Here is a 14,117-nt window from a genome sequence, read left to right as displayed (position 1 = left end):
TATACCTCATCAAATTAATGGTTCTCAAACTTTTCACACCACGTATCACCTCATAAAATGTTTGTTTTTACAGTAATAATTTTACACTTGTAAACTGTAGTCATTATTCATTAATTTCACACTTGGTGGTGGTAAGCTATATTGCAAATCTGTGCCATCGGCCTCTCCAACAACCGCCAGGGACCAAACCTGGGACCTTCTAGCTGTGGAAGCACTTACGCTGCACTGCAGTTCACCAAGCCAAAAATAAAAATAAAATCAGAAGAAACTGGTCTTAAAGGGTCTACAAATAGGACTAAATTAAGTCTAAACCATGTCTACCTAAAACACCTAGCTTTAACATATTACTAAAGCATAAATCAAATGATCTCTAATTAAAATGAACAAAGTCTTAAAATTGTAGATGACCCTGAGTATCACCTTGGAGAAGCTCAAATACAAGAACCACTTGTCCATATGACTGCATGGGAATCTTATTAGCATCTTAGATTATTTCACAATCCAACTGAATTTCTAGTAGAAATACAAAATTACAACTGAAAAAAACCCATAAAAGCAACAATGGTTAATCCTATGAGATACTATGGTATTTCTACGAGCCCTCATGGAGACTCATAAAAATCCCTGTCTTGGAGCAGTGACATATTACTTACACAACCAGAGATGCAGTACATACATTTTAAAACTGTTAAATTACACAAGGACCATGTATTTAAAATGATTATTGACGTTGAAAACAATTTATTTTTCAATTTACTCTTTGTAGAAATATAACGCTTATTCAGAAACATGAGAGTGCCTGAAATTCTGTTAGTTTGTCGACACACAATTCTTCATAAAGTAATACACGTTTAACTTTTTCTACACAAGCTCTATGTGAACAACTTTTACTTTTTACATGAAGTGCATTATTATTTTTCCAATGCCGTTACATGCACATGAAGAGGTGTCTCTCTGCCAAAACTAAGGTGCTTCTGTGTCTCTTCATTTCCTTTTTCTAGTGAATAGTGGTGTTTTGTGCATCTGAAGGTTTTAGGGTGTATTACTGGAATGGAGAGCCTGAATTTTTGGCTAAACAATGATCTGGACAGGGCCCATTTGTCCGGCTTTACTGCAGCAGAGTAAACAGGATTATCTCAAAAGGAGATACATGCTTCAGTCCTGCCTCAGAGAAATGACTGCGGAGTTTCAAACAGTGACAGGTCCAACTGACTGAAAGACTGTTTCATCCGGTTGTCTCCCTTTCCCTCCCTCTGCTGGCCCCCTATTGTGTGCATATTCTGCTTTGTTAACTATTGGGTGTTTTGTTTTTGTTTTTTGTCAGCATTTAGATGAAGAATTTTCATCTGGTGTGCGTAAATTCTAAGTCCTGTTTCTGTACTTGTTTTAAAAAAGAAAAGAAGTGAGCCTATTTCAATCACTGTCAAAACACAGACATGGACATGTGTCACTTGCTCATGCCAACTAATGTGCTCACGTACGTTTTTGGATTCATACTCCAGTGTGTTGAAACGTCTGAGCAACATGTATCCATCACATCATTTGTTTAAGCTGTTGATGTCATAGTGGCTTGTAGTAGACTCAATACAACCCAACCAAATGAACTGACATGGCTGTTTGTGTGTAAGGTTAAAAAAACATATAAACAGTGAGTGTTTCACTTAGAAAGACAAATGACACTCAATCAAAAAGGGGGTTGCATATTTGAAGCAAATGATTACATGCATGCTGTAATCATTTGGAATAATATTGGTGTCCCATAGTTCATCTACCATTCTGGAATTGGCAACATTGAAAACCAAAATGATACATTGGGTTTTCCTGATTGCTTCCTTGTTATATCAGGTTAACTCTGTTCCCGTGTATGTCCACACATCAAAGTTCTCTTAAGTGTGGCCAAAGTGAGGCAATTTAGCCGAATCTTGATCTTAATGTCCTCTTTAGTCCGCCGCAGGGGGGTCTTCATTAGATAGATCATTTTTTTGAATCCTTCTTGGAGTCCCATGCCAGTGGCAGCTGAACAAGGCTGAATAAACCAGGCTCTGCCCTCACACACTCTTCGGAGGTCAAGCTTTTCACACAGGGCTCCTGCACTCAATGCTCCTGCAAGGTCCTGCTTATTGGCAAGGACCACCAATGGAATGCCTCTCAGACTCTCATAATGTAGGGCCTTTAGAAGAAACAACATATGATTACTCTGCCATTAATGCTAACTTGCTGTTTGTTGCTTTGTAGTTACCCGGCGAAGTTCCTTACGAGCCTCCTCCAATCGTTTTTGGTCCCAACTGTCCACCACAAAGAGAACCCCATGTGCATCAGTGTAGAAATGTTTCCAGTAAGTTCTCATCTTCCTCTGGCCACCGATATCCCACAGAGTAAGTCCCATGCTGCCCCTATCTGTGTCCAGGCTCTCCACGTTAAAGCCCACAGTCTGCACCGTCCACACATTTTCGTTGTATTTGAGTTTGTACAACAGGGTGGTCTTTCCTGAACCATCCAGTCCTAACATCAATACATGTGTCTGCTTCTGAGGCTTGGAGCTGTGAGTTCCCATTTTTGCCTCTTCCGAGTAAACAAGAAGCTAATACTTCTGACCTGCTCAGTGTATCTCTATATGCAAGAAGAGTCTACCCCTCTGCTGATTGGAGCGCCCCAAATGTCTATTTTTAATACAAGGACAGGGAAGGGACACCTGCTGCAGATCTTCATGTTCCCAGGAAGCCACCCATTGTATCTGATGACAAGAATACGGTCTACTACTGAACGGAATCCAGTGTAATGACATAATGTTTATGGGAAATACTTGTTAGCTTGTATTCATTAAATTAAACATCAAACAACCAAGTAATTTAGTCTTTGAACAAAACCAGCTCTGATGTAGTACCCATTTTAGTCTTCAATAGTGTAATCTTGTGTTCTACTGTAAAAGGTAGGCCTACTAGTGTATTTGTCAGTGACATAGTTTAGCTGTCTGCAGAGGTGGATAGAGTAGCTAAATTATTTAAAGAAAAAAAGTACTTGATGAAAATACTACTTGAGTACTGAGTAATCGTTTTAGCATAAAAATCAGATTTATGACAAAACATGAAATAATGTGAAGTCTGATATTCCTAAAGACTAGTCCATACCCATAAAATGAAAAAGATCATTCTTGAAATAAGATACAATTGCTTGGAGTTTAATTGTAATGTTACTTATTATCGTCTAAGGTTTATGTCACTTACAGATTTGCTCTCAGTGGAAGTGTTGAAGTGTTTTACTATTACTTCATGATATTTTTTACTGAAGTAAAAGTAAAAAATATAACACCAAGAAGAACCAGTACAGTTACTTCAGTTACTCAGTCCATACTGAGTCCAAGTAAATGTAACGGAGTCCAAACCTCTTCTGGCTGTATCGTGCACTAGAAGCCCACTGCAGATTTAAAATGTGACTTTTATAACAAACGCGTACAGTACATGAGTATAATATATATTCTATGTATAAAGGAAACAAAAACAAATCATGTGTCACATTTATTCTGAACATACATTATCAATTGAACAGACGTACACATAATAAATCAATCTCTGAGCAGGTGGTTCGCTCTCTTTATTTACATTATTAATAATTTGACTATGTGCATTCGACTTAACAATAGAGGTGGGCGATAAAGCAGCTACAAGATATTCTAGCAAAAATCGAGTATGGCACTCATTTCTGTACTCTTCTCAAAAAGCTGCAAAAACTGGTGAAAAATAAACAGGGCAAAAAAAAAAACAGAAACTTGTGCATTAATAGCATATTCCACGGATTGCAAAAGTATCTCCTGAGTCCAGATTATGATTATTGGGCGTTTTGCCATTATCGCCCACCACTACTTCACATGTGATCTGATGTGGTCTGATTTGGTTTATTCCACCAAGTACAGTGTAAAATCTTAGGAGCATAAAGAGGTTTTGGCAGCACACTCTTCAAACTTTAAAATTAAGGCATTAAAAACATATGTATATTTAAAAGGCTTCTACTTCCAATTTTAAGTTAAAACTTCTTACAGAATAATAAATCAAATCACAAGACAGTAGGAATGAATGTTTTACATTTACAGTTAAAATGTGCATGATATGTATGCATTGAACAAAAGTTTAAACACAGTTTTCTTTTGCTGGAGCTGCATTCATTATCTGTCAAGACAAACACCTGTATTTTATTTCTGCTCATAATCTGAACTGTAAAGTCTAAAACAATTCATTTCAATAAACATAATCATAATAAAAGGCAGACAATTCATCTTTCAAAGCTAATGCTTCTATTACTGTACAAGAAGAATGGCGGTACTTAAATAAAGTAAATCTTATTTCATACTATATATTTATATAGACCAATGAGCCTATTTGATTATAGCGGGAAAAGTAATCATCTTGCGCTGCAGTAAAACTTTAATATTTGCCCAGTGGTGGAAATAAACTCTCGGGAGTATGAAAAAATAAAATGTGTTCAACTAAGTCACTGAAAAAGAACATTCTCAAGCCAGCTCGATAAAATTAGAATTTTGACACTAAAAAGCAAGTTTATTCGTGATGAATAGTCCTCCTTCTCTCTTGCTCAGCTCAAATGTGCTTTCATGGCCGCATAAAAGGAAATTCATTTGCATAACAACTAATTGGTCAACTTGCATTTGACATACGTATTTGTGAAGTGACACCTTTTTACACATGAAGGGATTGTACCTTCTGTTGATTGAGTTGTGGTTCTGAATTTTAACTCTTCTATTTCATGGAGGTTTACTTCACAGGAGACTTGCCTTTGAACTTAATAACCATGACTGTGATGTTGTCAGGGCAGCCCCTATAGAAGGACTGTAGGACAATGCTCTTGGCACCAAAATGTGGCTCGTCCAGTCGATCCCTGATAAAACGCACCGCCTCCTCATTGCTGAAGGTGTCCCACAGGCCGTCTGAAGCAAGGATCATGAACTCAGGCTGGAGCTTGTCCAGGTCAAAGGACATAATGTCGGGGTCTGAGACAACCACATTCAGATTCTTTAATGGGTAGTCCCCTAGAGAGCGGGACATGGCCAGGATGCCTTGAACACGCCAAGACCCATTGAAACTGATGAAGCCACCTGAAAAAGAATTTAAAACATTAGAAAAGAATGTAATACATACATTTGTGGAAGTACTACCTAATTATTACAGCCAGGCCAAAATATCGTTTTGCAATATATCGCAAAATGTCTTGTTGTGATACGCATATTATCGGAAGCCATGTATCGCAATACTTTTGATACACAACTCAGTTTTACAAATTATACAAATGCTTTTGACTTAAAGTTGATATGTTTAATACCTGTGTTGGTGCTTACTGGTTAAAAACTTAAGAGGATACTTTGAAAAGGCGAGACACTGCAGGTGAATAGGGAATTTTTTTCAATTTAAAGGTATCAATTTGAAACTTCTGCTGTAGATTACGGCATAAATATGAAGAATAAATGTATTGCATTGTCATTTTATGTGTTCATATAAAAGTAAGGTGTTTTATGCCTAAAAAAAGCCCAAAATGTTGCATTCTTCCAGCGACGAAAAACTGACTCATGGATTGAGCCAGACTCAAATTTATGTTTTTTTTCCGTTGATATATTAGCTACAAAGACTTTTTCAGAGGGGATTTTGGATATCTTGTTTAGTTTTAAGATAAACTGTTTTTTAGTGAAAGTGAAAGTTTAAATTTCGCTTTGTCCTTTAACATTCAAAATTCAATTAACCAGGCTAGGAATTAGATATTAAAAAATCCCTCTGAAAAAATCTTCCAAATATTGTTCAATCCAAAAAAAAATTAAATTTCAAGTCTGTGGGAGCTACTGACATCGAGATGTTGTTGCCCCAATGAGAGAAAAATGCCTGAGGAAATGGCGCTTAATTTACAATTGCCCATATAAATATATGGAGAAACATTCAATCAGTGCAATATTTAAACATGCTTTTGTGAAGATTAGACATATTTTTTATTTCCAGGTGAAAGTTTATATGTTCAGAGACCAATTTGGCCCAAAACCTGAAAACTGAAAAAATTTAGTTTTGCCTCTAGTGTCTCCCCTTAAAATGCCATTTGCAGTTTTACTCTGTCTGACTGATATTCAATATAACTTTTGGAAACTCAACTTGTGCTTTCTTATTCAATTCTTTCTTTGGAGTTTGTTATAATGATATGTATTTGCAATATGTATCACATCTATTATTGGACATCACAGGTATCAAAACAAACACATCACTACCGGAGCTTACATTTCTCACATCACAATTCACATTAGCATTAAGTAAGCCAAGAGCTGCACATCACAGGGAAAGAAGAAGTTGTTGCACAGTTATCAATTACTAACGCACCTTGCCCTCGGCCCTATAGTTAATAAGTGTCTATTGCACATTTTCTATTTCTGCTGAATAAAGTGCAGTTACTACACTTCTCTGTACCTATTTCTTTATTTTTTTATATTATATTGGTATATTTGGTAGGGACAGTGCATGTCAATGAACACACCACATCTGACGGCTAATCTGCATCTGTTGTCCCACACCCGCACACTCTCATTCATCCTGGCCTATTGTACATGTTTTTAGTGGTAGGAGAAACTAGACTACCCAGAGGAAACCTACGCAGACACGGGGGGAAACATGCAAACTCCACACAAATAGGCCCCGTCCAGGTAGGAATTGAACCCGGGACCTTCTAGCCTTGAAGCACGAGCACTAACTGCTGTGCCACCGTGCCTGGCCCTAAGTGCAAATTTGGCCTGAATTAAGCGCAGTTTGTTTTGCACTTTACCAACCGACCTTAAAGGGCAATTACATAACTTTTCATTGTTTGCAATACTGGTTTTGTTTATCATTACGATTGACAGAGGAATAAAACAGTTTTTGTATCTGTTCCTTTTAAACTGTGGCGTCATGTTCCTCTGCCTGAAGGCATTAACTCATATCGATCCTACAGAATATGGGTGGAGTCATGACTTAAGTTTAACGGACAGATTTCCACAATAAGTTGTTATCCCATATCCTAATAACCTTAAAAATGCAGACACTGTCTGATTCTTGAGCAGAGAGAGTCCACATGTAGCCCATTGAAACTGGGAGTCAAAATATGGCCAAATACTTGACACAACCTGTTCTATGTCCGGACCCTTAATTGTTACTGCACTGTGGTCCCCCAACCCTTTAGGGCCACAACCATCTCCTTTGTTTTTGTTACCTTCAAGAGGAGATTATGCTTATTATGCTTATTACCCTGATTTATGAGCTCCTGCATCTGTATCCTTATCAAGCATGCTAAACAAAATGTATGACAACGTTTTTAGAATCTTTGCTTTGACAGTTATTTGTTTATAGTGTAAAAAGCAGAGCTGAGCTCACACACCCCTGTCGAGCTCCTGTTACATACCAGAGCCTCAGCGAGTGTGGAGTTCATTTTTACTTTCTGCTGCCTTCTTGTGAGGAAAGCCCCATACCACCTGTATGGTGGTTCATTTATTTCTGTAATTCAACTTAAAATGTGAAACTGATATATGATAGACTCATTACATGCAAAGTGACATATGTAGCCTTTATTTGTTATAATTTTGATTGATTATGGCTTACAGTCCATTTTCTATATTTTATTTGGGGTTTTTACAAGCTGAGCCATAAAAACCAAAATGATTACAAATAAAGGTTATACATATCTCATTTTGCATGTAATGAGTCTATTATATATTAGTTTCACAGTTTAAGTTGAATAACAGAAATGAAAGCACTTTTTATTTAACAATATTCTAATTTTCCAAGTTTCACCTGTATGTATACAGTACACACAACAAGATTTACCTTCTGCCAACCAACAACTGCATGCAAGAGTCATATCAAATCGTTGATTCTCAATTAGTTGGTAGTGACATCACACATTTTTCAGTGGATTTAAAGTGGGTCTTGAAGCTCCACTGCTGGTGTACTGTTAATAATAAAACAGCTTGGTATCTTATTGACAGTTATCCAAATAAAATGGCCCTTTTTGCACAGAAAATGTACACAATGAGCACTACTTTACTTTACTTTACACTCAGTACAGTTACTTTGTGTAAATGCGCCTGATTCAGCAATGGGCTACTTTCTATCCGTAGTCCTCTACATTTAATATCATAGTTTCTGTGTTTACTCTTAAAGACCACTAGGTGGTGTGTATGAGTTGTTCAGGACAGAACACTGGGCGTAGAGATGAAGGGAGATGCCCTTTAAAAGAGGCATTTATTATTCTGAAGTGTAAAAGAAAAAAGAATAACCCTCTAGCAAATGAACAAAATGGCATTATAACCCCAGGAAAATAAAATCTGATTAGTGCTGGGTTCGAGCACTCACCAGCCTTTTTGATCCTCTTGCGTTCCTTGAGCTGGTAAGGCTTGTGGTCATGTGACAGAGGAATGGCATTGCCGTTTTTATCACACAAAACTCCACGTGAGTCTCCCACGTTGGCGACTATAAGCTCTTTGTCAGACAGCAATGCCACAAGACACGTTGTACCTACCACACAAGAGAAGACATAAGACACAGGATTACTCAAAGAAAGCATACAAACATGTTGCACATAAGCTTCTCAAATGGCAATATTCTTCTTTCTCTTTCTGTGATATTTTACATGTTAGGATCATGTGAGGCGTTAGATTAAGGTTAAGGTAAGGTTGATGTATACTTTATTAATTCCCATAGGGATAACTGATCTCTGCATTTGACCCAACCTCAATGCCGCTGCGGCAACCTGATTGATTGTGGTTTCACTATGTGGTTGTGGTGCAAAGCAGTGGTTCAACAGGTGAAGCTCCAGGATTGTGTGATCACATAAGTCTACACCCTGCTGTAAGCAAAGAAGGGAAATTATTACATATTATTATGATTTATCATTTATCATAAAGTTGACTGCAAAATGAAGTGCAAAAAGAAACTTGTGCATGTATAGATTTGTAGTTTTAATGGTGGGGAGTAATAAGGGGGAGTTCATTTGAGTTTATTATTTAGTTTATTATTTTTGCTTGAAGACCCCACACCCCACTGAAAATGACTCTCTACCCGCTTCCTAACCGCCTCAAGTTATCCATCATTTGAGAAGTGTGAGCTCACACATAAGCAGTGACAATAAAAATAATAATAATAATAATAACAATAACATGGAAAGTTTCACAGCGGTAAGTTAAAACAACCGCCTCACAAGGTTTATAATACAGTAGCACAGATGGTAGAGTCTCATGATCGTCTCATAATCATAAGGTCGGGGGTTCGAATCCCGGCTCCTACAGGTGCACATTGTTATGTCCTCAGGCAAGACACTTCTCCCACCTTGCCTCCAGTGTCTCCAGTGTGCTTACATTGGTGTATGAATGAGAATGTGAATGCGTAAGTGGTTCCTTGATGTAAAGCACATTGAGTGCCTAATGTAGGTGGAAAAGTGCTATATAGGTTGAGACCATTTACCATGCAAAAATGGCTTACAACGTAATTCTTTGTGAAAAATTTTCTTCTATTAGTACCATTATGCATATCTAATCCTGCCCTTCCTGTCTACTGCCTTATACTGTAACTGCATTTGCAGTTTTCCATGCTGTCCAGCTAATTATCTTCATCCCCATGGAGATGGATATAATGGAATGGGGTGCCGAGCTAGCAAACTCTAGCCCAATTAGCCCAACCATGTTGGTCATTCATTCTCTGCTCCCCATTAAAATGGTATCGTGATCTCTGCTCCTTTAGCTTTGGCTAATTAATGACCCAAACTGCTCTTGCACAACTTCAGTGATGCAACAAGACCAACATCATAGACCAATTGATCTGTGAATCTAGCCCTACAGAAAGTTCTCTAAGAACACCCCAATATGCCATTAAAATGTTTGGCTTTTGGACTAAATTCCTTTTTTATAGTCCACTTGAAAACTATTGTTAGATCTATTGTGATATTAAATGAAATAGACCAAAAGCTGCTTTGATGAAAGCTCTTAAAAGTAAATTAGAATTGCATTGACAGGCATCGTTTTGAAAGCAATAGGTCTCTGTCTGTCATAAAGAAATGGACACAAAGTCAGTAGCTATCACTCTTTAATTAGCTTTCAGACATATGTGTTAAGAGTGGTTTGATTCTTTGTAGATTGTGGGACTATTTTTTTTTCTTTTTTTACTCTGACAGCCTGCCAAAGAGTAAACCTTCCGCAGTCACATCTCAATAAACCACTTCAAGTAGACTTATACAGAGGGGTGGAAGTAACAAATATTAAACTTACATAAAGAAGCCTAACTACTAATGGACTAGTCTTATATAGCGCCCTTCCAGACTCTCAAAGTTGCTTTACAATTGCGTGCATTATTCATTCACATCAAACTCAGTGATGCTAAGCTACGTTTGTAGCCACAGCTGCACTGGGATAAACTGACAGACGCAACACTACATTCACCCTGGCAGGTGTTCTCCAGCCGTCTCTCATCCAAGTATTAAGCAGGCTGTACCTTGCTTAGCTTCTGAAATCTGACGGGATCGGGCACAGCAAAGGAGGTATGGCTGCACTAAGAAAGACTACATTTTGTATTGCTATTTGTTTCAAGTTTAGGACCTTAAGGGACTCATTCTTCACAGTGTCCTTAGCGTTTGTGATTAGTTAAAAGCATCTACTATTAGCTATGCAGTATTTAACTTTATCTATATAACTTTATTTTACATCTTGGCACTTTGACCCTTTTTCTACCTCTGACATCCATCACAGCTGCTCCACTTTCAGCCCTCCCTCTCTGCTTTACCCAGGAGACAATTACTACAAGCCTTGTGAAGATCAGCTTATATTTGAACAGCTGAATAAGCGAAGCCCAGGGCAGCTGTCAGTCACTATTCAACAGTCATGAGCAACAGAAGACAAATACTGTTAAAAATAGTTATCTATTGCTTATTGACATGAAAAGGTCTTACAATCACAAGTAAATCTGGGTTACCTCTCCTATACCTATTTAAGTATTATATGTGGACATGCCATACTTAATTTCAAAGATCAGAACCAACTAGAGGCCTCGACCAGCATCTATCAGGACTTAATTGAGGACCAGTGAAGGGATTTTGGTAGCAAGCCTTTAGATCAGAGAGAGTCTTTTCAAATTTACTGCATACCGGTTTTGGCCATTGGATCTGGCAGATCTTCAAAGAAGTGTCTCATTCTGCTTTTGCAACTGTTCTGTTTTGAGCAAAAACGTTGAATCTGGATAACTTGCGGCTTAAACAGAAAGAGCCTGGTACCATTTGTCAAGAGCAAAAAACATTATATTAAACCCTGCATACACTGCCTTTAAACTCAACTGTACTCCCACACTTGGTACACCCACCTGCTTCATTGTAAGTAGCAGAGAGTTTCTCCAGAATCTCTCTGTCTAAGTTTAAGATCTGCTGTTCCAGTATTGAAGCATACGAAGGTCCACTTCTCTCCTTCTTCTCATCTTTCTCCTTGTCTCTGTCCCGCTCTTTGTCCCGCTCATAGGCCTGCAGCTTCTGGCGTAGAGCCTCAAGCAAATGGGCTTTGGCAAAGTCAGCAGCAGCCTAAGGAAGAATAAGGAGGAAGAAGGGAGAATCAAGCGGTTGCCCATGATGTGGTTTGGTCTGTTACAGACTAAAAGAAAAAGGGAGTTAATGCAAAGGTCTATTATAAAGTGTGTTTTGACTCTCGATTCAGGACTTTTACTCCACCCGTCTCACCCGCAAAGCCCTCAGCATCGCGGGGTGATCCCACGCACCCTTTACAGTCTCTTCAGGGTGCTGCCTTCAAAGAGGATACTGCAGAGTTTTTCTCACTAAAAACTATTTTGAGAGGAAAGTGATACGACCAAGTTGAAGAGGGAAAAGTTCATTGTAATTATTTGAGGTTAGCGCCTTGCACATCCCTCTTCACTGCTCTGTCTCTGGATCCCATTCAACTCGGAGAAATTGCTTTCAAAGAGTCTCTGGGCTTTCCTCCTTTTCTGCTGTCAAAACACATCACAAGCCTTTCTCATTTTATATCTCATCAATGGAGCTGTCATTGGTGTTTACGGGCACTGTCACCGGAAGACCAACTCTTCTCATCATCTTACTGTGAAATGCTATCATCCATATCTGTAAAAGGAAAGTCAGTCTAACCATGGTCTCCGGAACTACGACAAAATCCGCTACCAACTACCAAGTAAAGATGAGTACGTATAAACTTTCGTAGACAGAAGAACCGAGTCTAAGTGTAAGCATTAACGAGGATAAGAGGAAGCTGCTCTTAGTTACAGGGATCTTCAAAGGGGCAGTCCTAGATTCAAATACTGAATTCTTATCTGTGAGGAGCCGCAACTAACATTTAAGGCAGGTTTAAAGTTGATGTATACGGTTTGCATGTGGCTGTAAAACCATATGTTAAAGGTTCCTGTCTCTTAGTACATAAAAGCTTGGATAAAAGGGAGCTTTGCACCAGGAAAGGAATCAACAGTAAACCTTGTGTAAATCGGAGGTGGCAATAGAAAATCAAAGCAAGATTCACTAATCATGCTTTTTCAGTTCCAATAGGTATACTTGAGTTTTAGGACCTGCTAAAACCAGTGCAAAGTCTAAAAAATGCAATAAAACCAAACTAAGCAATATGCCCAGAATGTCCAATCTGAAAACTCAAGTCACGGCTGTACACAACAATGATCATCAATCGCCCTTCACACTGTTTTGCTACGCAGGCAAATGACACACTCGCATCATTTCCAGTCTAAGCACTGAACAGTTGGCTTTTCTAACTGTGACTTATAAAACAAGCAGAAAAAGTAAAAAAGCAAGAACTGCCCTGAAGCAATTCCTCGACTTCCAGCAGAAATGTCTCTTTATTTCGATACTTCAATCAGGCGGGGGACTGTGATGAGCAGTCACCAGAGTTATCTGAGCTATTCATTAAAATAACAAGAGGCATAACAGAGGCAGAAATAAATGAGAACAAACTTTCGGCAGACATGCACTGGATGAAAGAAAGAGTAGGGAGAGCGTATTTAAATATGTCTTCTTGAATTTGAATCACAGACCTGTGCAATGCAACACAATCGCAGGGCGGACACAAATAGGTGCTTTTTACAATGGAAATACTTACACACCAGCCATCTTTATTGGGGGTATAAGCCTGCTATCACATTACTTTTAAATAAATGTAAGAATAAGAGGAGAAGGTGGAAATAGTCCTGAATAACTAAGCAAATAGAATTGATTTATATGTTTAATTTAATTTTATATATTTTTATTAATAAAAAATAGACAAAAGACATACTATAAAACTATCAGAAGTACAATTTTAAATAAAAAGTACTGCAGTAAGTGTACTATACTTGATTCTATAACTGATGACTCACCTCTGGTTGTCTCGCAGTATTATTAGTGCTTTGTAAAACGTGTCATTTGCAAATGTGCAGCGTGTTCTGTTCCCTTCAAAGAGTGACTTTGCAGAGTTTACTGTGTCCACAAGGTAATTTCATTATTTCACACCAGGGCTCTGTATGTTTCAAGGCTGCATCAAGAACGTAATGTCAGTGAGTTGTCAGTGCATAACAAGAATTCTTATTAGAAACCATCTTCCTGACATGGGCTTGAGGTGCCTTTTCCTCACCATAACCACACGCAGGGATAGGGCACTTTATGTGTTTATAAACAATTAGCAATAGTTTGTTTGCGGTGTGAATCTTTAAATAATGAATTAAGTATTTATCCATGCTTTACAAAGTGCTTAACGTGTGCAGTTGCCAAATTGATCCCAAAGCACTCAAGAGTTTATGACAAAATGTGGTACATTATTAAGAAACACGGTTTTATTGCAAAATGAAGTCAAAAGGTTATTTATTTATTTAATACATTTTCATCCGGGCTGTGGTGTTTACTCAAAGCTCAGCAACTTGCTTCCTGCGCAGTTTAATCCTGGGGCCTTTTAAGTTTGTGGCACCCAAACACAGATTTCACCCAGACGTCTCCTAACGAAACCATTTAATGTGAGCCTAAACCACAACAGACGTCCGACTCCAGATCACACAACAAGGGCAGCTGCCGAGGGAGGGCGGAGGGGGTTAACATTTAAAGCAACGAAAGAGTAACTGTGTGTCAGAAAC

The 14,117-nt window shown here is 38.2% G+C and overlaps 2 protein-coding genes across 2 annotated transcripts in view; both read right to left on the bottom strand.

Annotated features, from left to right (window-relative positions):
- Nucleotides 1-1,826: 1,826 nt before the first annotated feature.
- Nucleotides 1,827-2,758, bottom strand: LOC306967001 (ADP-ribosylation factor-like protein 14). Its single transcript, XM_079561865.1, has 2 exons — nucleotides 2,240-2,758; nucleotides 1,827-2,170 (listed from the first exon to the last, which is right to left on the bottom strand). Exons 1-2 carry the CDS (start codon nucleotides 2,552-2,554, stop codon nucleotides 1,847-1,849), a joined length of 639 nt encoding a protein of 212 aa, XP_079417991.1. The 5' UTR covers nucleotides 2,555-2,758; the 3' UTR covers nucleotides 1,827-1,846.
- Nucleotides 2,759-3,760: 1,002 nt separating this feature from the next.
- ppm1lb (protein phosphatase, Mg2+/Mn2+ dependent, 1Lb) overlaps nucleotides 3,761-14,117 on the bottom strand; it is a 31,436-nt gene continuing 21,079 nt past the window's right edge. The window contains exons 2-4 of the mRNA XM_079578804.1: nucleotides 11,355-11,565; nucleotides 8,364-8,525; nucleotides 3,761-5,104 (exon numbers count right to left, since the gene is read on the bottom strand). Of these exons, the coding sequence (XP_079434930.1) occupies nucleotides 4,764-5,104; nucleotides 8,364-8,525; nucleotides 11,355-11,565 (714 nt within the window). The 3' untranslated portion in view covers nucleotides 3,761-4,763. The remainder of the gene's footprint in view (nucleotides 5,105-8,363; nucleotides 8,526-11,354; nucleotides 11,566-14,117) is intronic.

This window comes from Gobius niger (assembly GCF_951799975.1).
Source record: "Gobius niger genome assembly, chromosome: 1".
Classification (NCBI taxonomy): Eukaryota; Metazoa; Chordata; class Actinopteri; order Gobiiformes; family Gobiidae; genus Gobius; species Gobius niger.
The sequence above is the reverse complement of the archived record's forward strand: the minus strand, read 5'-3'. Positions and strand labels throughout refer to the sequence as shown.

Coding starts and splice junctions, on each gene's coding strand:
- LOC306967001 (XM_079561865.1), bottom strand. CDS start 2,554: ATGGGAACTCACAGCTCCAAGCCTCAGAAGCAGACACATGTATTGATG. Junction 2,171..2,239: donor CTCGTAAGGAACTTCGCCGG/GTAACTACAAAG, acceptor TTTCTTCTAAAG/GCCCTACATTATGAGAGTCT.